The sequence below is a fragment of the Oncorhynchus mykiss genome, chromosome 20, assembly GCF_013265735.2.
Source record: "Oncorhynchus mykiss isolate Arlee chromosome 20, USDA_OmykA_1.1, whole genome shotgun sequence".
In the NCBI taxonomy this organism is placed as follows: Eukaryota; Metazoa; Chordata; class Actinopteri; order Salmoniformes; family Salmonidae; genus Oncorhynchus; species Oncorhynchus mykiss.
In genome coordinates, this window is record NC_048584.1 from 38,070,838 (window position 1) to 38,097,138 (window position 26,301).

General features: G+C 42.2%; 2 protein-coding genes across 5 annotated transcripts in view; both read left to right on the forward strand.

The window, feature by feature from the left end:
• Positions 1–5,135: 5,135 nt before the first annotated feature.
• Positions 5,136–10,433, forward strand: LOC110499446 (charged multivesicular body protein 6). Its single transcript, XM_021576585.2, has 8 exons — positions 5,136–5,607; positions 5,889–5,998; positions 6,197–6,284; positions 7,354–7,440; positions 7,790–7,855; positions 7,952–8,032; positions 8,416–8,500; positions 8,655–10,433. Exons 1-8 carry the CDS (start codon positions 5,545–5,547, stop codon positions 8,702–8,704), a joined length of 630 nt encoding a protein of 209 aa, XP_021432260.2. The 5' UTR covers positions 5,136–5,544; the 3' UTR covers positions 8,705–10,433.
• A 2,624-nt stretch (positions 10,434–13,057) lies between these two features.
• Positions 13,058–26,301, forward strand: part of LOC110499447 (brain-specific angiogenesis inhibitor 1-associated protein 2-like) — a 120,076-nt gene continuing 106,832 nt past the window's right edge. For 2 of the 4 annotated variants that reach the window (XM_036956302.1, XM_036956304.1), the window contains exon 1: positions 13,058–13,382. In XM_036956302.1, the coding sequence (XP_036812197.1) occupies positions 13,308–13,382 (75 nt within the window). In that variant the 5' untranslated portion in view covers positions 13,058–13,307. The remainder of the gene's footprint in view (positions 13,383–26,301) is intronic. The other 2 variants (XM_036956303.1, XM_036956305.1) reach the window with 1 other exon arrangement.

The following is a 26,301-nucleotide window of genomic DNA, read 5'->3' on the forward strand; positions in this document are numbered from 1 at the left end:
TAAAATTTTAAAAAACGAATGCATTCGATCAAATGACATGTAACCATCATCAGTCTGTCAATTTGTTAGTCAGTCAGTCATGGTTGGTCTGTTGGACTGGTTGATGGTGTATTTGTGTTGGGGAGGGGATGGGATGGGATGGGAAGGGGCGGGTTTTGAGCTGGGAGTTACTGAATGAAGGTGGCAGTTGTGGGTTGGTCAGTGCTGTGTCTAAGGTTGGTGCTGGGGCTGGAACTGGGACAACCAAGGTGAAAGGTGTATGCGATCTGAAGAGGAACCAGAGTGTACTACCAATGGAAGAAAACGGTTCCCTTCCGGGTCTCTGCTATTCACAGTCGCGGCTAAAGGAAAATCAAAACAATACCACTGATACAACACAAACACACATTACAGTACCACTGATACAACACAAACACACATTACAGTCCACTGATACAACACAAACACACATTACAGTACCACTGATACAACACAAACACACATTACAGTACCACTGATACAACACAAACACACATTACAGTACCACTGATACAACACAAACACACATTACAGTACCACTGATACAACACAAACACACATTACAGTACCACTGATACAACACAAACACACATTACAGTACCACTGATACAAATGAAGAGAGACGTTTCAAAACGTTATTTCGTTCATTCTTCACGCGAATGAAATGCACGTATTATACAGATCAATTCCTGTCCCATTCAGTCCTAAAAAGTCTCATCTGCAAAGCCGGTGTAATGTCACCAAAAAGGAGAATGATGTTGGCGTAACAGTTACCATCAAAAGTCTACTACTAAAATTGGAAAAGATGTTCAATTTGTACAATTTGCAGACGGGAGGCAATACAACGAATCTACATGGAGCTTGCGTTGAGACCCTAGCAACTTCTTCACAAGCCAGGCGTGAGAAGGGACGAAGGGTAGCAAAACATTATATTCAAATTGGTAACACGTAACCGCTGGGTTTTATACATGTAACCAATGTATTTAAACAGAAACACACAATTATTTTCTGTGACAATACCTCTCGCTGAATGACTTCTTCTTGGGGTCAAATAGGCCTTGTGACGATGTGCCTGCCTGTGAACTACCTCCTTCTGTTTCTACTCCCAAACACATCGTTTGCTACAAACATTTGCTATTTACAGTTGAAGTAGGACGTTTACATACACCTTAGCCAAATACATTTAAAATCAGTTTTTTCACAATTCCTGACATTTAATCCTGGTAAAAATGTCTGTCTTAGGTCAGTTATGAGCACCACTTTATTTCAAGAATGTGAAATGTCAGAATAATAGTAGGGAGAATGATTTATTTCAGCTTTTATTTATTTCATCACATCCACAGTGGGTCAGAAGTTTACATACACTCAATTAGTATTTGGTAGCATTGCCTTTAAATTGTTTAACTTGGGTCAAACGTTTAGGGTAGCCTTCCAACGCTTCCCACAATAAGTAATTCTGGCCCATTCCTCCTGACAGAGCTGGTGTAACTGAGTCAGGTTTGTAGACCTCCTTGCTCGCACACACATTTTCAGTTCTGCCCACAAATTTTCTATAGGATTGAGGTCAGGGCATTGTGATGGTCACTCCAATACCTTGACTTTGTTGTCCTTAAGCCATTTTGCCACGACTTTGGAAGTATGCTTGGGGTCATTGTCCATTTGGAAGACCCATTTGCGACCAAGCTTTAACTTCCTGACTGATGTCTTGAAATGTTGCTTCAATATATCAACATCTTTTTCCTCCCTCATGAAGCCATCTATTTTGTGTAGTGCACCAGTCCCTCCTCCAGCAAAGCACCCCCACAACATGATGTTGCCACCCCCGTGCTTCATGGTTGGGATGGTGTTGTCTTCGGCTTGCAAGCATTCTCGTTTTTCCTCCAAACATAACGATGGTCATTATGGCCAAACAGTTCTATTTTTGTTTCATCAAACCAGAGGACATTTCTCCAAAAAGTACGATATTTGTCCCCATGTGGAGTTGCAAACAGTAGTCTGGCTTTTTTATGGCGGTTTTGGAGCAGTGGCTTCTTCCTTGCTGAGCGACCTTTCAGGTTATGTTTGTATAGGACTTGTTTTACTGGGATATAGATGCTTTTGTACCTGTTTCCTCCAGCATTTTCACAAGGTCCTTTGCTGTTGTTCTGGAATTGATTTGCACTTTTCACACCAAAGTACGTTCATCTCTCGGAGACAGAACGCATCTCCTTCCTGAGCGGTGTGATGGCTGCGTGGTCCCGTGGTGTTTTTGCTTGCGTACTATTATTTGTACAAATGAACGTGGTACCTTCAGGCATTTGGAAATTGCTCCCAAGGATGGACCAGACTTGTGGAGGTCTACAATTTTTTTGTATGTTGTCTTGGCTAATTTCTTTTGATTTTCCCATGATGTCAAGCAGAGAGGCACTGAGTTTGAAGGTAGGCCTTGAAATACATCCACAAGTACACCTCCAATTGACTCAAATTATGTAAAGTAATCTATCAGAAGCTTCTAAAGCCATGACATCATTCTCTGGAATTTTCCAAGCTGTTTAAAGTCAACTTAGTGTACGTAAACTTCTGACCCACTGGAATTGTGATACAGCGAATTATAAGTGAAATAATCTGTCTGTAAACAATTGTTGGAAAAATGACTTGTGTCATGCACAAAGTAGATGTCCGACTTGCCAAAACTATAGTTTGTTAACAAGAAATTTGTGGAGTGGTTGAAAAACAAGTTTTAATGAGTTTTAATGTAAACTTCCGATTTCAACTGTATAATATCACAAGATAACAAAATCATTTGGAAAACACATTATAACAAACAATAGGTATTTATTTTTCCATGTTTACCTTTCGTAGCCTATTTCGTTGGTTTGGTATCGTCAACCTGCTCTCTACTCTCTCACCACCACTGGTACGGCACCTACAGTTGAAGTCGGACGTTTACATACACTTAGGTTCGAGTCACAAGTCACGCCTCTCATTATTGGTTTTCAAAGTTATCAGAGTCTGTGATAGCACTGTTCATTAAGAATGTACCTGTTTAAAGGAGTGAATGGTTTATTACAAGTTAGGGTATGTCTTTTAAGATGCCTGTTCTCCATGTAGTTGTTTAATAAATTATTATGTTGTTGGTTATTTACTCCCATCCAAACGTAAGCCTTAAGCAATTCATCAAATCATGGACTCTAATTAAGTTATAATGCCCTCGAAGCCGGTGTTTGGAGTATATATTGGCATGGGTGTTGTCCATTGAGGGCCGGTAAACAGTACCAATATATCCTCCAAACACCGTCTTCGAGGGCATTAACAATTTATACAACGGGTTACCAACATATTACAATAATGATTGTCATATTTTCATTAACATTATTTTGATGAATTTCCTCAAACTATTTCATCCTTCCACAAGATATAGTCCTGACACAAATCTAGGGTCGCTACCCAAGCTGGCTGGTCGTTCGTTCTATCGGGTCGGTTGCCAGAGACTCGACCCAGTCGCTCAGTCTTTTTTATTCTGCATCTATAGAAGCTGCCCAGTCGTTAGTTCTAAATGTTCCATTGCCATACTGGCTGGCAACGTTCTTATCCCTTGCTTGCTAGCTATCCAACTACGGGTAATTTACAGTCACGTCAAAAAGTGCAGCCAGAAAAACAACAAAGTAGCGCATTTGTTAAAGCTGTTTTCTAGTGCCATTTATTTGGATTCATCCACAACAATGAGCTAATGAGGTGTGATTTTGCCTGGCATAGAAAACAGGCTCACTAGACAGGACACTTGTCCAGAGGAGCCAGCCAACAACAAGCTAACGCAATAAGCTAACACAATAACTTCAAACTGAAGCTAGAAAAACTGCAAACTAGCTGTACTTTGTTTAGTTTGTCCTTTTTTCAATTGACATAACTTTGAATATATCCAATAAAATGATGCCAGCTTGTCAGGACCCGGTTACTAACTCGGGTCTCCGGTGTGAGAAACAGTCACTTAGTAAACTGAGGCACTAATAGTCGGCAGAACCCAGAAGATGAGGCAGACACAGCAGTACTAGAGACGGTGATTTAATAAAGAAAAAAGGAAAAGATCTTCAGGCAAAAATATAAATCCACAACGTCAAAAGTAATTCCAAGAGAAAAAATGTATATAAGGACGAGAGGGAACTCGGAACAGGAGATCAGATGAAAGTCCATCACTTCCTGGTGTTGGGAAACTGAAAGTCGCAAGGGGGTAGTGACACGAGTGACAAGTCCAGATCCCAGATCCCGAGTGACAAGTCCAGATCCATCCAACATAGTAACCCTCATGGGGTCACTTAGAGGTTCAGAGGGAACGCCATTCTCCTTCGCCCAGACACCATCCATGAAGTTACCTGCGGCTCCAGAGTCTACCAAGGCTTGAAGGGGAAGCTCGTGGTTGTCCCAGGAAAGGATGACTGGAATGAGCAGGCGGGAGTTGGATGGATGGGAGGAGGTCATGTTTCCCGTTACAGTCCTCCTAGGTCTGCACGGGACAGTGCGTTTCCCTGGAGCCTGGGACACGTGGAGCGGAAATGGCCCGGTTTGGGCAGCACGCTTCAGTGCTTCGAAAGTGGAAGAGTAAGTCAACTAGCAAGGCATGTGGTCATTTTATAAGCAGAAATAAGGGAGTACTATCTATCACAGTAGTAGATGTGCGTGTTGTAAAACACATTCTGGAAGCTATATAAATTAATTTATTAATGTCTACATTTGTTTTTACCACATTATTATATTACAGACACCTTAATGTATACTTTTAAATTATATTATGTGAGCTAAACATAACTAAAAAAAAAAATGTTTAAACATATATATAAAATAATAATCCTTAGTCAATTTTTTGGAAGATTACTAATGCTACTGTCACCACTACAACAACTAAATACATGTAATTTTGTTCTTGAAACGTTTAATTGAAATACTGTAGAATTCCATTCATTTCTAAGGAGGACTGCACCTACCGGGGAGTACCAATATGGACGACCGTATCCTCTCAATGGCCAATATATAATGACTGCGAACCAGGGTTTATACACATTATTGGTCGTATCCCATCTATGGTTTATCGTTTTTTTGTCATTGTGACAAGTGAATTGTCCCTATCTGAATGCCGTACTTCCTGTTAGGCGTGTGTTTTGTTGTTGCATTAGCTGGCTAGCTTATTTGAAGTAAACGGTCATCAGTAGTTACCTCAGCCACCAAGTCAGAAACCCCGCCTATTTCTACAATTTATATTCTTAAAATTTGATTTTAAAACCCTACTTTAACCTCACTGCTAACCCTGACCTTAAATTAACACCAAAAAAAAGCACCAACAATATAATAATCATGAATATTTACGATATAGAACAATTTGGACATTGTGGGTGTGGTAACCGAAGTAAACTAGCTAGCATGCAAAGTCATCAGATGTTTAGTTAGTCAACCGATCCACAAACTATTGGAATGTACGCAATGTTCTTCTGAGAAATAGACTTGTTGACAAGTCAATTCAATAGCTGCACAGAGTGGCGGGGATGTTGAATCAAAATGGGAAACATTTTCACCAGAAAGAGACGCACACGAATCACAGAGCAGGACAGGGCAGTTTTGGTAAGTAGCCTAGCTACTGTAGCTAGCTAACGTTAGCCAACTAGCTAACAAGTCAACCTTCTAACATACTATAACTACATTTGATAATGTCTACGTTAGGCCTAATGTTAGTAAGTTAGCTAGGAGGGCGGATTTGGGCAGTCTGACAACCCATAACGTTACTAGCCAGGGCTAACGCACTGTTCTTTACAGGAAAGCTAGACAGCAAACTGAAGCGATTTAGTGTTGAAACAAGTGGTCTTCCAAGAATTGCATTAAAATGTCTGTCATCTCAATTACAGCAACTGAAACAGCAGAGAGATAAGTTAAAGCAGTATCAGAAGAGAATCACCCTGCAGCTGGAGAAGGAGAGGAATCTAGCCAAGCAGCTGCTGAAAGATGGCAAGAAAGAGTAAGGACTGGCTTCTCACCAGAAATGCTATGTGATCCTGATCTGCCTAAAGTGAAGGTTGTCACTTTAAAGCACTTGAGATTGAAAGCTGTCATGTGCATAGACCATATATAATACATATAATTACGAAATTTGGACATTATATTGGCTGTCATTGTATTGAAAATTCTCACATTTCTGTATTTTGTTTTCAAACAGGAAGGCCCTCCTCTTGCTCAAAAAGAAGAGATACCAGGACCAGCTCCTGGACAAGACAGAAAACCAGATAAGCAACCTGGAGCGAATGGTAAATACCTGACATTTGTCAACCATTCACTCACTAGCACCACCAGGAATATAGAAAATGATACTCGTGAGGTGTATAGGCTAATTTCCTGGCCGCGTCATGAAAAGTTGCACGTGCAGTTCCTCATCAGAAGCAGTGTTGTTTACGTATGACGCGTTCACAATAACTGGGATCTCGAAAATCTCCGACTTCAGTGCGTTCAAGACAGGTGGGAACTCGGGAACTCCGACTGGGAGAATTAATTTTGAACGGTCATTCAAATTGGAATTCCAAGTCGGGAATTTGGACATCTTTCTAGAGCGCCATCTTTCCGACTTGAAGATCACTGACGTCATGATTTGACCTCGTCCCCCCCAGAGTTCCCAGTTGTCTTAAAAGCACCACCATACGATCACATGCAACTTCAAATGCAGCTCTTGCAACTTAACCAACACGTAATCAGATGGTTATCGTCTACAAAATGACAGATGTCATCAGAGCACAGGAGGTTGATGGCATCTTAATTGTGGAGGACGGGTTCGGTTCGTGGTAATGGCTGGACTGGAATAAGTGACACGGAATCAAACACGTGTTTGATTCCATTCGCTCCGTTCCTATACCATTTATTATGAACCATCCTCCTGTCCTGCATCAGAGGGTCGATTACCTATGCAGGCCAGCGATGGCAAGGTGAAATGTAACAAATAGAGCTAGTTAAAGCCAGAAGAATAATATGCGTGTTGATCATAGCTATAGCCGTCAGTCTTTTGTGTTTTCATGGTCATCACTCACTAACTGTTTAAAAAAAAAATGTGCGGTCCCAACGCATCACTCAGAAGAGACGTTTGATGATGAACAGAAAATGTCTCTATTCATTAGTCGGACACCGTTTCAGAAATGTTTTCCACCGTAGCCAAATGTTTTGCTTCAAACGGAAAACACTTTGCATCAAACAAGAGTTTCTATTGGACACGTTTAAGTCCCTCCCCGTTTTGTTCCATTTGCTTCCACATGGTTGGGTTGTTTGGTTCCTAGTAAATACACCCCTGTACTGAACTAATGCCTTCTGATCTTATTGTTTTCTTTATAGTGTCAAGACATTGAATTTGCCCAGATTGAGATGAAGGTCGTTGAAGGCCTTAAAGTTGGAAACGACTGCCTGAAGTCATTGCATGAGGTACTCTATGTGAGGGTATCAGAGAGCTATGTTTGACCTCTATGTTTGACCTCTATGCTTGACCTCTATGTTTGACCTCTATGCTTGAAACCTCTATGTTTGACCTCTATGTTTGACCTCTATGCTTGAAACCTCTATGTTTGACCTCTATGTTTGACCTCTATGCAACTTCCCTATGACCTGACAAGTAGCATACTGTATATGTCTGTCTTTTCCATAAGCCAATTAGTAAGATAAATAGGTTGCTACCTTCAGTGCATCTGCAATTCAAATAATATAGCATTCCGCATGGATATGCAGTGAATAAACACTGGCTTTCCTGTACTTACTGTTTGTTATTTAATATCAGGCGATGTCCATCGAGGATGTGGAGAGAATTATGGATGAGACCCAAGAAGGCATTGAATACCAGAGGGTAAGGTCCCCACTTTCTTTTTACAGAAGCATTGAAATCTTATTGAAATTACTGTATTTTGTTAATATTTATTTTTACCTTTTTATCTCTGTACAGGAAATAGATGAGATGCTGGCAGGTTCTCTGACACAGGAGGATGAAGATGCTGTACTGGCTGAACTGGAGGCCATCACTCAGGTCTGTCTGTATTACTCAACAACACTGGATGGCCAGCAACTATCATCATGTAACTCTGTTGACCTGAGACATGGCTGCAGACTCCTAACATATAATTGGTATATACGGTTTCTCCTATGGCGTCTATTCGTTGAACACAAGTAGGGATTTTATCACACAGTGACTGACTAGCCTCAAATCACCCATTGTGTTCAGCTGTTAGACGCCTTATCAGAGTCTACAGACATTTGTCAAGGCAAAGGACTGTGTCAATCTGGATAGTATCACTTCTCTGGTTCCTTACCTGACTTCTCCCCGCCTAACAGCAATAGATGAGAGACAGTCCCTTTTGAGTCTTGTTTTTCCTTTACTTCCCTTTCTGTCTGTCTGTTTTGTGTGTTTAGGGAGAGCTTGACCTACCCGAGGTACCTGATGAGTCCCTGCCAGACGTCCCAGAGGCAGCTGATGAAGAACCAGAGCCAGGTCAAGGTAGGTCTCCTCAGATGTGGCGTCATACTGAATTACAAATATTCATGTTGAGAGAATATGAATTCAGATGTAGGTTAAAGACTCCAGCAGTGGAAATAGACATTACATGAACACTAAGTGTCATTCAGAGTCCGTCTGGTTTTCTTCATTTCAGAGAGGGAGAGGCCAAGGAAGAAGCAGGAACGAGGGATGTTGGCTGTCTAGGGACCTGTCTGTTCGCCAGGTGACTCTGTGGGTCTTGGTACACCGGCCACTATATCCCCCTCATAGGGGTCTCATGCCCCCCTCCACACACACAAAACAACAAAAAGATTATCTTCACCATCTCTTCCAGTCCCTCGCCTCCAATACTGAACTTCCTGGTGCCCTGCTAAGCCTTGGCTTTGTGAGCCCCAATACTGCTTTATAATCCTCTTCTGGATTCAACCACCCCATCACTCCAACCAGGGTCATGGACTTTATTTTTCACATCATTGCCTGTAGGTTCTCCCATGTTTTGTTGTTGTTCATGTTTAGGGCCTATTTAGACACATAACGAAGAAATTAGTGGTTTGATTTTAGATAATATTGTGCCTATTGCCTAAGTCCCGTGACGGGTATGTTTTTTTTTAAATCTTCTGTGAACGAACAAACTATGTGATTAACAGACAAATTAATTCATGTGTCTCTTTTTTTTCTTACTTTTCAACCTTTTGTGGCTCAGGCCTACTATCTGACCACAGAACACGTTCTCTTCGGGAGGAATAGACATGCAGACTGTCTTTCAAAATCATTACTGTTGGGATGGCTTTCAGAATCTTGCCTTGTCTTAGTTAAGAATGTCTTGATTGCTGCCAAACTGTCAATAATGGATATGACTTTGGCTTTGGTTTCATCTTGTTGACTGCGGAGTAAAATCCTTAATAGTACTGACCTATTTGCTAAAGCCTCCATTTCATTTAAATTCTATGTTCTTCCTCGTTGTGCAACAGTTTAACTAATCTAATGCTCCAGTAGCGTTGGCTTGGTAATTAGTTCAGTGTCATTGGGGGGAAAGGAAGGGCTAATTGTATTGTCAGCGGGCTTACTAACTTAACTCTGACCGAGCCTGGTGTCCTAGCTATCCATTGACTGTTATGGTATCATATTGGGTCTGTTTCACTATGAAGTGTGATTTTGGGTTGTTATCTGTCTGGATCTGTAATAAATTACTGGCATATCATATTTATCTGAAATGGAGGGCCTACATATAACAGATAAGCACTAGCCATATTTCATAGAATATGTAAGTGGCTTATGAACCACTTATATATAGTGTAAAGTAAGTCTCTCTGAGACAGTGACACTCTTGATAATGACCGTGGTGACCATTTCCCAGTGGTATCATATTGACAGACCTGTGGCGTGTCTATACGAAATGTACCATGTTGTTATTCTGGAACAATACAAAGTATTTTTTAAAGGTTGCTGTTTGGCCAGCGTGTTGTTAGTAACAACCACTAGCTGGCAGCAAATAGCAGTTTATGATTTTACCTGTTGATAAGCAATACCTTTGCATACATTGGTTAGTAAACGTATTGTGTGGATTCGGGATGCTGTTTCAAATCAAATGTTATTTGTGACATGCGCCCAGGTATTGATTACAGTGAAACACAACAGGTATTGATTACAGTGAAACACTTAAGTGTTTCAAAAAAATGTACAAAAAAATAAATTGTAAATGTTTTGTGCAACTATATGGGACAGTGAAAAGAACTGCTTAGCTATAATGAGGGGAATCATATAAGACTATATGTTATTCATTAGCATTTTAGTCATTTAGCAGACGCTCTACTCCAGAGCGATCTACAATTAATGCATTCGGTCTTAAGTTATCTAGGTGAGACGACCACACATCACAATCGTAGTAGGTACTTTTTTTTTACCACAAAATAAAGTAGTTATCAGAAAAGTTGGTGCCGGTAGGCTGCTTTTGCAAGTCATTGGAATTCTTCCTTTCTTCATGTGATGATTTTATATATGTATTGATAGAGCATCCTTGGACTATACAGAGGTCCTCTAAAATCAGTCCATAGTAGGTCACGGAGTATTATAACACAGCAGCCTGTGACTAAAGATTCCAAGCGATGAGTAAGTGGTAGGCCTTATCTCCTTCATGTCCCTACCATGTCTGTTATCTGTGAAATGCTTGGAACAATTAGTATATTTCTGGGAAAAGTACTGAAAAGTACAATGTAGATGTATTTTTTTTTATCTCAATGCCAAATCATTTTTGGGTTAACTATGAAGTACCTTACCGTGATTGTTTTCAATTCAAATGGTAAATATAACAAAATAGCTTCTTAGCAAAGAGGCATTTCTTATGCAATAATTTAGCTAAGACTGTCTGGGAGTAGTCTGAGTGGGGAGTGGGAAAACTGAAAGCTAGCTGTTATTGCCAGAGAGGTTAGGAACGCTCTTATTGGTCTATTAACTCATTTACTGCATGGTGATGTCATGATGGAAGGCCAAAACTCCATCCCACCTTTTCAAACAGCTCTTACACTAAAAGAGCATAATCATAATCTTCACAGTATTATTCCAACCTCATTGTGTGGAAATATATATAAAGAACACAGGAAAATCAAGTTTTGACTGCACAGTGAACTCCGATGTGCCGTTGAATGAATCTGCTGCAATACAGTGTGTCGCTGATTGTCCCCTTCAAGCCAATGACAGCGTGGGAGACAGAGTGGGTGGGAAAAGGGAACATGAATGACAGTGCGAATCGCTGTGCTCTATGATTCATAAAATATATCTGAACCTGGGGGACAATTACAGGCAGGGAAAATGGAGTGAGTGGGAGGCTGTTTTCAAGTGCTCCTGAAAAAACAGCCTGGTCTCAGACTTGACGTAACATAGTAAAAGAAAATTCGGTGATGGGACATCCACAAGTACAAGCCATACGAAACGTAACATATCATACTAAATGGAGTGTCTTGAAAAATGAAGAAACCCGCACACTGCTATTGATAGTTTCACTGCTTTTTATAAAGCTTTACGTATCGTCCTTCGTCGGAGCTTATTAAAGAGCAGTGATACTATCAAGAGCAGTGTGCAGGTTTTTCTTTTCATTTTATTCAACTGTTACCATGCACCTGCAAAAAAAAAAAGATAGCTCAGATGTGCAAGTGCATTTTGAATTTTGAACATACAGAATAATACGAAATGCTCTGAGACTAGGTTGGAGAAAGAGCCAGCTCTACAAAGGAAGGCCAGGTAATGATGACCTGGGGGATGTGGGTGGGAGGGTGTGTGTCTGTCTGTCCCCTCATTGCCAAGGACACACACACACCGGTTGCTGGTCCAGGTGACTACAGAGTGTCCTGGCTCTGCTACTAAATAATGGGGCTCCCCTCTCTGTCTCTGTTCAAGCCTCCTCATAGGCCTAACCAGAGCTGAGGGGAATACTTAATTGCTTGCTCTAATGCCTTTCCCTGTGACGCAGAACAGCAGTGCTAAAACCAGCATGTATCACGCCCCCTGGCCTATATTAGTGCCTTATTGCTTAAATATTTTGTACTAGTGTATTATTGCTTTAATGACTAGCCTCAACCACCCCGGCAGTGTTCAGGTGGCCGTTGTTACCTCCAGTTCCTGCTACGCTACATGTCACTAGGGACAGATATTGATTGATTCACTAGCTGTCTCAAATGAATTAGGAAGCAGTATCATTGTTGAATTTTTTAATTATGGAAACCACCTGTGTGAGGGCCAACTAGATTGTTCATCACACAAGCAAATCAATGGCAATGTTGAGAAATGCCCTTTAAAACACAACTTAATTCAGCTTTTCAGATAGATTTTTACTGTTGTGTTTATGAAGTTGAATTATAAGCTCATTTTAATGAAGGAGGGTTGTCAAAAGAGCAAGTTAAACCCAGTTTTAACTCTGTGGAGTGGTCAAGCAGGGGGTTAAGTGACCTGTGTCTCTCAACACTATAAGGTGCTGTACTTTTCCTCCTGAGTTATTATAATGCTAATACGTTTCTGGAAAATTGGAGACATCAGCAGCATAGAAATCACTTATTGTCCACATCCAATGAAGAATAAAGCCTTGACACTTTAGAGATTTTCCAACAGGCTCTTGTGGTGCAGATCGTGACTTGCTGAATGAGTTGTGGAGGATTCCCCTGTTCCCACATATTGTAGCATACTGTACGAGCAAGGTGACGCCGTCCTACACCGCTACATTCCAGACACTAAGTCTGGATAGCAATGCACAGCTGTAACAGGTAGCTGCTAGCTGCTATTCAATCATAATGGTTGGTACAATGTTCGATAAATACACTCTGTTCTACGTCATTATTTATACCATACGTTATCGGTTTACGTTATTTGTTTTGCCTAAAATGTGTTTGCTTCAAAATGTGTTCATTTACTTAGATCACAATCTGTTGAAATCGTATTGTTGGGTATAGAGATGTGTGTGTGTGTGCATAGCTGTACTCTAGTCATTCAGGCATGCGGGTATTATGAATGATTTTTACGCAGAGGCAGAGCAGAGGCAGTGGTGTGGGCAGTGATCGAGAGAGGAGGCGGATCCCTTTAAAATGGCAAGCAGCTATGATCAGGCTGCCTGCGTTCTCTGTCAGCGGGTGGTATAGCCTCCAGACTGTGTGGGCGCAGTTGAAAAGTTTCTTATAAAAGCGATGATTCCGGAGTCTCGTATTACGCGCGTCCCCCCCCTCTGTAACAATTGTTTCTTACTACGATTCCTTCCACCTACTCCGTTTCTCCTTCGTAGTATTTCTTCGAAAAGCTCCCGTCACTAAAGGAAATCTGGTCTATGGTTTTGGCTGAAGAAGGTTCCACGATGTCTCGGACTGACGAAGTACACCGTATAACGGAGAATGTCTATAAGGTAAGAGGCAGACAGCGGTCCATTCGCTCCAGCTTCAATAATGAATACATTGATTATTGCTTTGATTTAAATGGCTTGATGAGTGGTGCCTCGTCAGCTGATGAGGTCTGATAACGTGGTTGCTTTTTGGATTCGTTTCGAACTTTGTTTTACGCAGAGGTCAAGATAAGCCTACTCTCTATTCAATTAGAACAAATGCAATATCCTATTTAATGAACATTGATAACGACTTTGGCTTCTATGGTGTACCTGGGGAATTTACAATCGCACCCCGTCAATAGGTCTCATCATTGCTCTAAAAGTAGAGTTTTTTTTTTTTTTTTTTTTTTCTCCCCCTCTGCAGTGAGGGACACTGCGTTCACTAACGGCAACAGCCATAGGCTCACATGGGACAAAACAATGAATACAAAATTCCCCAGACAAAGTTTAAGTTGAATTCGGGGATGTGTATTGAAGTGACAGTTTGCATCGAGGTAGACGGGGGCAGCCTATGACAGTTTGCATCGAGGTAGACGGGGGCAGCCTGTGACAGTTTGCATCGAGGTAGACGGGGGCAGCCTATGACAGTTTGCATCGAGGTAGACGGGGGCAGCCTATGACAGTTTGCATCGAGGTAGACGGGGGCAGCCTATGACAGTTTGCATGGAGGTAGACGGGAAAACAGCCTAATTTGCATGTCATGACATATTGGTTTAAGGAGTTCTGTCAGACCACGGGAGGATTTTCCGCTGAAACCAGTTGAGCTAAATGGCTTTAGAAGTAGTGTACATCTGCCCACTGTCTGGTACCTCACCTGAATTTCGACTGTCCAGTCCTCCTTTATATCAACGTATATTCATTCATATGTTGCAGCCTATAGGCCATGTAGTACTTAAAATGAGATATATTAAAATAAACTAACAGCTAGCACAGTAGGTGGTTCAACCAATGACGCCTAGCTGTTGGGAGACATCTGTTAGTGGTGTTCTAGGAGTCTCCTGTGTTGAGAGAGAGAGAGAGGGATGGCACTCTTTCTGTAATTACCTTGTGAGGGGGTTGTTTGTCTCAGTGGAGAAGCACTTGGCTAACTAAGCAAATATAATAAGGCTAATTTTTTATTTTTTTAAACATTTTTGCAGTTGGGGTTAAATTGACAGATTTTTCACCTAATTGGCTCGATAATTCCAACCAGAGACCTTTTGGTTGGTTACTGGCCCAACGCTCTTCACCGCTAGACTACCTGCCACCCTCTATCTTTAGCAAGGTGGTTTGTTAGCATTGCTTTACTGGGGCAGAAGTTCACCTGAGCTGAGTACCTAACCTCATATTTTCTACTGTTTACGTTCCTGCACCTCTTATAGAATATTAGCTCAAAAGTATTGAGGAGTTCCTGAACCTAAATATAAATGGTACCGCCGCACAATGAGTGTCGACACCTATTTTAGTCCTTTCCGTCTCTCTTTCACCAAGCTAGAGGAGTTGATTGAGGGAATAAGGGACCGTCCTAAACCTGTTGAAACTGCCCTGTAGTCTAAAGCATTTCGGCAGGTCCTTCCCTCCTGCTATTTCCACAACAAAGCCCTGCTTTAGCAGAGCCAAGGGCGGAGGTGCTACTCTTCAGTTTCACTGCACTGTGATATGTTGACTGTGTCCCAAATGGCACCCTAGTCCCTTTTTTATAGTGCACTACTTTGGATATAGTGCACTACTTTGGAATAGGGTTCTGGTAGAAGGTAGTGCACACTTTGGAATAGGGTTCTGGTAGAAGGTAGTGCACTACTTTGGAATAGGGCTCTGGTAGAAGGTAGTGCACTACAGAGGTAATAGGATTCCATTTGGAACTGACTGGTTGTGCCATCCAAACAGGCTAGATTTCAGGAAGGGAAGAGAAATGTGCAGCGGTACACGAGTTTGAATAACCTGTGAAAGCTGGTCCATATGGTAACCATAGCCTAGTGACTGTTATGATCTGAGTGGTCTATACTTGACCCTATCATAGCCAGCCACTCATGCGTATTCTCCCTCTGAGCTTCATGTCTAACACCTAGACCCTACCCTAAACATACCCCTCTAGGTCGACTTTCAAGGTTCAGTGGTGGTAGAGCAGCCTGATGCTGAGGCCTGTGGAAGATGTTGGGGTCCTTAATGACCTGTGGAAGATTTGGGGGTTCTTAATGACCCGTGGAAGATGGTGGGGGTCCTTAATGACCGACCAGGGAGAGGAGGAACAGGTGCTCGTCTAATTAGAGCCAGAGAGCATTGCTGATGGGAAGGCCACTGGAGGTGTCGCTGACATGAAAGGCAAACACCCTACGCATTGCTCCAATGGAGTTCACTCATTTGGTGGGATTTGTAGGGTTCATATTGTGAGGATCGCTACAATATGAATATGTAGAATGACAGTCAGTCAGTCAGTGTGGAGATATTTTCCTGACCAGCAGGTTGCATCATTACAGAGCCCAGCAGAGGGAGAGGAGAGAGGGAGTGGTGGAGCGATGCAGAGGGAGAGAGATGGAGAGTAGCAGCCGACCTGGTAATCTGACCCACGGCTGGGGGCCTATTGTGGGGCGACTGATGCTGACTGGCGGGGGCTCTGTGTTTGTGTGCATGCGGCTCTTAGGCATGTAGAGTGGTGTTTGCCTCAGTGAGTCTCTGAGTATGTTCACATGCACACAAATAATTCTACACTGCTCCAAAAAATAAAGGGAACACTAAAATAACACATCCTAGATCTGAATGATATATTCTTATTAAATACATTTTTCTTTACATAGTTGAATGTGCTGACAACAAAATCACACAAATTATCAATGGAAATCAAATTTATCAACCCATGGAGGTCTGGATTTGGAGTCACACTCAAAATTAAAGTGGAAAACCACACTACAGGCTGATCCAACTTTGATGTAATGTCCTTAAAACAAGTCAAAATGAGGCTCAGTAGTGTGTGTGTGGCCTCCATGTGCCTGTATGACCTCCCTACAACGCCTGGGCACGCTCCTGATGAGGTGGCGGATGGTCCCCTGAGGGATCTCCTCCCAGACCTGACCTAAAGCGTCCGCCAACTCCTGGACAGTCTGTGGTGCAACGTGGCGTTGGTGGATGGAGCGAGACATGATGTCCCAGATGTGCTCAATTGGATTCAGGTCTGGGGAACGGGCGGTCCATAGCATCAATGCCTTCCTCTTGCAGGAACTGTTGACACACTCCAGCCACATGAGGTCTAGCATTGTCTTGCATTAGGAGGAACCCAGGGCCAACCGCACCAGCATATGGTCTCACAAGGGGTCTGAGGATCTCATCTCGGTACCTAATGGCAGTCAGGCTACTTCTGGCGAGCACATGGAGGGCTGTGCGGCCCCCCCCAAAGAAATGCCACCCCACACCATGACTGACCCATCTCCAAACCGGTCATGCTGGAGGATGTTGCAGGCAGCAGAACGTTCTCCACGGCGTCTCCAGACTCAGTGTGAACCTGCTTTCATCTGTGAAGAGCACAGGGCGCCAGTGGCGAATTTGCCAATCTTGCACGGTGTTGGGTTGTAAGCACAACCCCCACCTGTGGACGTCGGGCCCTCATACCACCCTCATGGAGTCTGTTTCTGTTTGAGCAGACACTTGCACATTTGTGGCCTGCTGGAGGTCATTTTGCAGGGCTCTGGCAGTGCTCCTCCTGCTCCTCCTTGTACAAAGGCGGAGGTAGCGGTCCTGCTGCTGGGTTGTTGCCCTCCTACGGCCTCCTCCACATCTCCTGATGTACTGGCCTATTTCCTGGTAGCGCCTCCATGCTCTGGACACTACGCATTGATGTGCCATCCTGGATGAGCTGCACTACCTGAACCACTTGTGTGGGTTGTAGACTCCGTCTCATGCTACCACTAGAGTGAAAGCACCGCCAGCATTCAAAAGTGACCAAAACATCAGCCAGGAAGCATAGGAACTGAGAAGTGGTCTGTGGTCACCACCTGCAGAACCACTCCTTTATTGGGGGTGTCTTGCTAATTGCCTATAATTTCCACCTGTTGTCTATTCCATTTGCACAACAGCATGTGAAATGTATTGTCAATCAGTGTTGCTTCCTAAGTGGACAGTTTGATTTCAGTGTGATTGACTTGGAGTTACATTGTGGTGTTTAAGTGTTTATTTTTTTGAGCAGTGTATATTAAACTGATTATGGCAGTATGGAAATGGTCATGTCAACTCTTATCTTAATTGGCCTAAAGGTCAAAATCAAAGTAAGCATATGTCAATTAAAACACCTTGTTTTCTGAGCAACATTTTCAAAGACCTGACCAGACGAGGCCCTGAGGTGCCAGCTTCCATCTGATACCATACAACCATAGACTGGCATGTTACTGAGGAGGTGGATAGCTGTATGCAATCAGATGGTACAGTATTAACAAAATTATTTCATCAAGGCAAGGTGTGAACATCACTCTGTTTGTGAGCTTTGGGGACTGATGTTTAAGAGGTAGACATGGGAGTTGATTGTCTCCGTTATCTCCTGAGAAAGGGTGTACTTGCAGGCAGTGTGGTGCGGTGCAGTCTCTCTGAAGACGTTGCTATTGCTTGGCAGCTCCTTGCTGACTGCGGAATCTTCAAGCTCGCTCAGGTTCCAAGAATACAAGACACCGTCTGCAACATTGTGCAATGACTCACACGTGTGTGTGTGTGTGCCTCAGCCTATATACTTGGCTTTGCCCTGAAAGGAGGACATCCTCACCTCCAGACAATCTGCTGTGACCAACCATCACAACCTCTGCTGTGTCTCACACACACACACACACTTCAACATTTTGTGGGTATGTCAAAGCTTAATCATCCTGTCTAGTTTGTTCAATTGGTAATCCACGAGAGAGTTAATCCATTAAATTAGATTTCTCCATTTGCCGCAGATGATCTGTTAAATGCATTTTGGCCTTGTGTTGAGATAATTGCTATCATTTCAATAGCGCTATTGGCTGCTCCATCTCAGTGAGGTATGCTGAAATGCATCACCAAATATGATGAAAGCAGACATCTGAATATGAAAGATAATCACAATCATTCACAGGTGTGCATATATATATATATATATTTTTTTTTTTTTACAGTGCATTCAGAAAGTATGCAGCCTTATTCTAAAATGGATTCATCTACACACAACACCCCATAATGACAATGCCAGAACAGGTTTTTTGAAATGTTTGCAAAAAAAGATACCTAATACACATAAGTATTCAGACCCTTTGCTTTGAGACTCAATTGAGCTCAGGTGCATCCTATTTCCATTGATCATCCTTGAGATGTTTCTACAAATTGATTGGAGTCCACCTGTGGGAAATTCAATTGATTGGACATGATTTGGAAAGGCACACACCTGTCTGTATAAGGTCCCAAAAACCAAGCCATGAGGTCGAAGGAATTGTCCATAGCATAGGAATTGTCCATAGTAGGTCGACCGATTTATGATTTTTCAACACCAATACCGATTATTGGAGGACCAAAAAAAGCCGATACCAATTAATCGGACAATTTCTTTTTTTTACATTTATTTGTAATAATGACCATTACAACAATACTGAATGAACACTTATTTTAACTTAATATAAATCATAAATGAAATCCATTTAGCCTCAAATAAATAATGAAACATGTTCAATTTGGTTTAAATAATGCAATAACAAAGTGTTGGAGAAGAAAGTAAAAGTGCAGTATGGCCATGTAAGAAAGCTAACATTTTAAGTTCCTTGCTCAGAACATGAGAACATATATGAAAGCTGGTGGTTCCTTTTAACATGAGTCTTCAATATTCCCAGTTAAGAAGTTGTAGTTATTATAGGAATTATAGGACTATTTCTCTCTATACCATTTGTATTTTATTAACCTTTGACTATTGGATGTTCTTATTGGCACTTTAGTATTGCCAGTGTAACAGTATAGCTTCCGTCCCTCTCCTCGCCCCTACCTGGGCTCGAACCAGGAACACATCGACAACAGCCACCCTTGACGCAGCGTTACCCATGCAGAGCAAGGGGAATAACTAGTCTCAGAGCGAGTGACGTTTGTAACGCTATTAGCGCGCACCCTGCTAATTAGCTAGCCATTTCACATCGGTTACACCAGCCTAATCTTGGGAGTTGATGGGCTTGAAGTCATAAACGGCGCAATGCTTGAAGCACAGCAAAGAGCTGCAGGCAAAACTCACGAAAGTGCTGTTTGAATGAATGCTTACGAGTCTGATGGTGCCTACCATCGCTCAGTCAGACTGCTCTATCAAATCATAGACTTAATTATAACATAATAACACACAGAAATATGAGCCTTTGGTCATTAATATGGTAAAATCCAGAACCTATCATCTCAAAAAAAACATTTATTCTTTCAGTGAAATACGGAACCTTTACATATTTTATCTAAGGGGTGGCATCCATTAGTTTAAATATTCCTGTTACATTGCACAACCTTCAATGGAATGTCATAATTACGTAAAATTCTAGCAAATTAGTTTGCAACGAGCCAGGCAGCTCAAACTGTTTAATATATACCCTGACTCAACGTGCAAGGAACGCAAGAGAAGTGACACAATTTCGCCTAAGTTAATATTGCCTGCTAACCTGGATTTCTATTAACTAAATATGCAGGTTTAAAAATATGTACTTCTGTGTATTGATTTTAAGAAAGACATTGATGTTTATGGTTAGGTTCACGTTGGAGCAATGACAGTCCTTTTTCGCGAATGCGCACCGCATTGATTATATGCAACGCAGGACACGCTAGATAAACTAAACATGGTTGATGATATTACTAGTTTAACTAGTGAATATGATTGTTTTTTTTATAAGATAAGTTTAATGCTAGCTAGCAACTTACCTTGGCTTACTGCATTTGCGTAACAGGCAGGCTCCTCGAGGAGTGCAATGTAATCAGGTGGTTCGAGCGTTGGACTAGTTAACTGTAAGGTAGCAAGATTGTCAACTCGGGGATTCAATGTAAAAATCTGTCGTTCTGTCCCTGAACAAGGCAGTTAACCCACCGTTCCTAGGCCGTCATTGAAAATATGAATGTGTTCTTAACTGACTTGCCTTGTTAAATAAAGGTGTAAAAAAAAAAAAAAAAAACGGCCAAATCGGTCTTCCGATTGTTATGAAAACTTGAAATCGGCCATTCCAATTTAATATGTCGACCTCTAGTCCTTAGAGCTCCGAGACAGGATTGTTTCGAGTCACAGATCTGAGGAAGGGTACCAAAACATTTTCTACAAGAACACACTGGTCTCCATCATTCTTAAATGGTAGAAGTTTGGAACCACCAAGACTCTTCCTAGAGCTGGCCAAACTGAGCAATCAGGGGAGAAGGGCCTTGGTCAGGGAGGTGACCAAGAACCCCAACGGTCACACTGACAGAGGTCTAGAGTTCCTCTGTTGAGATGGGAGAACCTTCCAGAAGAACAACCATCTCTGCAACACCACCAATCAGGCCTTTATGGTAGAGTGGCCAGACGGAATCCACTCCTCAGTAAAAGGCAAATGACAGCCTGCTTGGAGTTTGCCAAAAGGACTCTCAGGCCATGATAAACTCTTTAGCCTGAATGCGAAGCGTTACGTCTGGAGGAAACCTGGCACCATCCCTACAGTGAAGCATTGTGGTGGCGGCATCATGCTGTGGGAATGTTTTCAGGGACTAGGAAACTAGTCCGGCTTGAGGGAAAGATGAACGGAGCAAAGTACAGAGGGATCCTTGACGAAAACCTGCCCCAGAGCGCTCAGGACCTCCGACTGGGGCGACGTTTCACCTTCCAACAGGATGATGACCCTACGCACACAGCCAAGACAAGGTGTAACGGATGTGAAACGGCTAGCTTAGTTAGCGGTGCGCGCTAAATAGCGTTTCAATCGGTGACGTCACTTGCTCTGAGACCTTGAAGTAGTGGTTCCCCTTGCTCTGCAAGGTCCGCGGCTTCGTGGGTGACTGTTGTTGATGTGTGCAGAGGGTCCCTGGTTCATGCCCGGGTATGGGCGAGGGGACGGTCTAAAGTTATACTGTTACAAAGGCAGGAGTGGCATCAGTACAAGCCCCTGAATGTCCTTGAGTGGCCCAGCCAGAGCCTGGACTTGAACCCGATCAAACATCTCTGGAGAGACCTGAAAATGGGGTATTGTGTTATTAGATTGAGGGGGGTGAAACGATTTCATCCATTTTAAAGTAAGGCTGTAACGTAACAATGTGGGGGGGGGGGGGAATCAAGGGGTCTGAATACCTTCAGAATGCACTGTATATTAAACAAATATACTGATTTATTCTATTAGAGTAAGAAACAGTCTCTGGTTGTGTCGCGAATTGAACCCTATTCATTACATAGTGGGGGCGCAGGTAGCCTAGTGGATAGAGCATTGTGCCAGTAACCAAAAGGTTGCTGGATCAAATCCCAGAGCTGACAAGGTAAAAATCTGTCGCTCTGGATGGATTGTCCCGGGCTTGTGGCTGTCTTGATTCCTACTGATCCATCTTCCCTGCGACCTGCCCAGTCTTGTACTGTACAGCGTAGCCTACGTTGCTACCATGGTGAAGACCAAAGCTGGTGGGAGTACCATTGAGGACAGTGGTATCTCTCTATTACAGGTGAAGGATGTTTTTAAAATAAGAAAAAGTGTTCTAAAGCAGTTGGTACAATAAAATAGCTTCAACTAATAAAATAATGGAAGACCTGACCAGCGAGGTCCAAGACCTGAAGAACAGTTTGCAGTTCTACCAGGGTGAGCTCATTGAGTTCAAACAGGAGAACTGCAAGACGACAGTAAATCATTGAGGGCACATCCGTTCTGTATGTGAATCCATGATAATCTGATTTCTCTATCATTGTTATATCAGGGAACAATCAAGGCTGAACAACGTTGTTGTGGAGGGAATTGCAGAATCTCCACATGAGACCTGGATGGAGTCTGAGGATAAGGTGAGGGAATGATCTCTGAGAAACTGAAGATGGACCACAGGAAGATTTGAGGTGGAGCACGCCCACCGGACTGAAAACTCACCACCGGCCCAGGTGACAGGCCCATGCCAATAGTTGAGAGGAACGTACATCTTTCCTCAACGAGGTCTATCCTGTACACCAGTAGAACAAATAAATTATCACAGCCGTGAAAGCTGCCAGAGCGAGTGGGGACATTACTTCCATCCACTGTGACAGGCTCATTGTCCACCCTCCCTCTCAAAAGCCTGGAAGGGATGAGGGAGAGCTGAAGGGAGAGATGAAGGGATGAGGGAGCCTATGAGTTTCGTAGCTTACACACCCGTACTGATTTAACAGACTGGTAAATGTTTTTGTCTCTTGCTTTGTTTGCTCTTTTCCATATTATGTTTATCTCTGATAAGCTACTCAGGAAAGGGCTGAAAATAGCCCATATTAATATATGTAGCCTTCGAAATAAGGTTCATGAAATCAATAACTTGCTAACATCAGATAACATTCATATATTAACCATGTCTGAGACTGACTTCGATAATTCCTTTGATACAGCAGTTGCAATACAAGGATAGAAGAGACAGGAATGCCCATGGGGGAGGTGTTGCTGTATATATTCTGAGCCATGTCCCTGTAATGCTTAGAGAAGATTGTTTGTCAAGCGTTATTGTAGTGTTGTGGTTGCAGGTTCACCTGCCTCACCTAAAGCCTATTCTTTTGCGATGTTGCTATTGGCCACCAAGTTCAAACAGTCAGTTTCTAAATAATATGTGTGAAATGCTTGATGTAAACTGAGAGGACTACTTTCTTGGGGACCTGAATATTGAATAGTGACTGGTTTTCATAAAGCTGTCTGCTTAAAAAGAAGCTTCTCACTGTAATCTGGTTCATGTTATTAATCAGAAATCTATCAAATATTCTGGACCCTCGGTTTCCCATGCTAGCGATCTCCGGACACAGCTGTGGGCTATTTGCGCAAAGGGATGAAATAGGTCTACCTACCTACTACTCTATTACTTATGAGCTTTCCACCGAATCAGAGCATGACATTTATTTTCCCTTTCATGAGGAAATCTTTTTCAAATAGACTACATTGAGGAACTATTGTCACTTTTTTTTTTTATGGATGTAAAAAAAATATACTTTTTTTGTTTACTTGCTGTTTTGAAGTGAGAAAATTACTTTGAGATGCTCCACAGCTCATTAGTGGTGGCGAGTTAAGACGTTCAGAAATACTATCATATTCCCAAATGGGCACATTTTTATAAGCCTACAGTACATTAGCCTAGGCCTGCTATGTGTAGTCGGGTGCGTGTCCTTACTCAACATTGACAGGAGCGCTCCAAACAAAATACAATTAATACATTGACAACTCGTAAATGGAATTACATAAACCATAAGTGTAGCCTAGGTTGTGATGTTGAGGAGACTAAGTTACTTGGTGTTACCTTTGATTTGTAAACTGTCATAGTCAAAACATACAGTACCAGTCAAAAGTTTGGACACACCTACTCATTGGAGGTTTTTCTTTATTTGTACTATTTTCTACATTGTAGAATAATAGTGACGACATCGATACTATGAAATAGCACACATGGAGTCATGTAGTAACCAAAAAAGGGTTCAACAAATCAAAATATATTTGAGATTATTCAAAGTAGACACTCTTTGCCTTTGACAGCTTTGCGCACTCTTGGCATTCTCTCAACCAGCTTCATGAGGTAGTCACCTGGAATGCATTTCAATTAACAAGTGTGCCTTGTTAAATTCATTTGTGGAATTTCTTTCCTTAATGCGTTTGAGACAATCAGTTGTTTGAAACAATCAGGGGTGGTATACAGAAGATGGCCCTATTTTGGTAAAATATCATGTTCGTATTATGGCAAGAACAGCTGAAATAAGCAAAGAGATGGCTCTGATGAAGACCACCACCGGAAAGGAAGACCCAGAGTTACCTCTGCTGCAGAGGATACATTCATTAGAGCTACCAGCCTCAGAAATTGTAGCCCAAATAAATGTTTTCTAGAGTTCAAGTAACAGACGCATCTCAACATCAACTGCGTGAATCAGGCCTTCATGGTCGAATTGCTGCAAAGAAACCACTACTAAAGGAAACCAACAATAAGAATACTTTCTTGGGACAAGAAACACAAGCAATGGACATTAGACCGGTGGCAATCTGTCCAAATTCCAACCTCCGTGTCTGTGTGAGATGCAGAGTAGGTGAACGGCTGATCTCTGCATGTGTGGTTCCCACCGTAAAGCATGAAGCAATTTGGAACTCTGTAGTGAGTGTTGCAACTGAGGACAGACGATTTTTTTTTTACACGCTTCAGCACTCAGCGGTCCGGTTCTGCGAGCTTGTGTGGCCTTCCACTTCGCAGCTGAGCCGTTGTTGCTCCTAAACTTTTCTACTTCACAACATCAGCACTTAGTTGACCGGGGCAGCTCGAACTGACTTGTTGAAAAAGGTAGCAATCCTATGACGGTGCCACGTTGAATGTCACTGAGCTCTTCAGTAAGGCCATTCTACTGCCAATGTTTGCATGGCTCTGTGCTTGAATTATTTGTATATACATTTTGTAAATATATACACCTGTCAGCAATAGGTGTGGCTGAAATGCCGAATCCACTGATTTGAAGGGGTGTCCACATACTTTTGTACATAGTGTGTGCATATGCTGAACAAAAATATATAAACGCATATGTCAGCAATTTACTGAGCTACAGTTCATATAAGGCATTCAGTAAATTTAAATCAATTAATTTTCCGTAATCTATGGATTTCACGTGACTGGACAGGGGTGCAGCCATGGGCCCAGCCAGTCAGAATTAGTTTTTTTTCTCCACAAAATGGCTTTTTTTACAGACAGAAAAAACTCCTCAGTTCCATCTGTTGTCCAGGTGTTTGGTTTTAGGCGATCCCGCAGGTGAAGAAGCCAGATGTGGAGGTCCTGAGCGGGTGTGGTTATATGTGGTCTGAGGTTGTGTGGCCAGTTGGCCGTACTGCCAAAACCTGTAAAACAACATTGTAGGCGGCTTATGGTAGAGAATTTAACATTAAATTACCTGCCAACCGCTCTGGTGTACATTCCTGCAGTCAGCATGTCAGTTGCACGCTCCCTCAACTTGAGACAACTGTGGCATTGTATTGTGTGACACACCTGCACATTTTAGTTGCCTTTTAGTGTTGCCAGCACAAGGTGCACCTGTGTAATGATCATGCGGTTTTAATCAGCTTCTTGACATGCCACACCTGTCAGGTGGATGGATTATCTTGGCCAAGGAGAAATGCTCACTAACAGGGATGTAAACACACGTGTGTGCATAAAATGTGCGAGGAATACGCTTTTTGTTCACGTGGAACATTTTCTGGGATCTTTCATTTCAGCTCATGAAACATGGGACCAACACTTTGGAGTTTTGTTTTCCTATTCAATAGAACTGTGTGTGTGGCTGTAATATTTAACACTCCCCAGAGAACTCTCCTCTGTCTTTTGTAGACCGTACATTCCACTGTAAATATTGTTTGGTAATAAGCAAGGACGAGTTTTACATCTTAAAGACACACAAGGCTTCACCGCACGCAACAGCACTTGTTGATAACAACTCTGGTAGAGATTTTGTTTTCGGAAAAGGATACTGTCATAAATCGGTGGAGCGACTTATACAGACACTCCCTACTGTCACAGCCGTAGGCTACATGCTGGTCTCTCGGTCTCCCCTCTCCCTGTTTTACTGAGATATTCACACTTCAACAAAGCGGTTTAAATACCTATTTCCTGTTGACATGTGCTTGTCCTCAAAAACATATACATTACTCACTACCCGTCATTGATGTCTATATATATATATATATATATATAGATAGACATCAATATATATAGACATCAATGTTTTTCAGAAGTAATTATATATATATATATATATATAATTACTTCTGAAAAACAAGGTGGTAGCTTCCATTGTGAAATGTTGTTCCATATTCTTTGGAGT

Bases quoted from the DNA above. Each gene is read 5' to 3' on its own strand.
- LOC110499446 (XM_021576585.2), top strand. From the start codon at position 5,545: ATGGGAAACATTTTCACCAGAAAGAGACGCACACGAATCACAGAGCAG. The intron at 6,285-7,353 runs GTAAATACCTGA...TTTTCTTTATAG, and splicing joins TAAGCAACCTGGAGCGAATG to TGTCAAGACATTGAATTTGC. The intron at 8,501-8,654 runs GTAGGTCTCCTC...TCTTCATTTCAG, and splicing joins AGAACCAGAGCCAGGTCAAG to AGAGGGAGAGGCCAAGGAAG.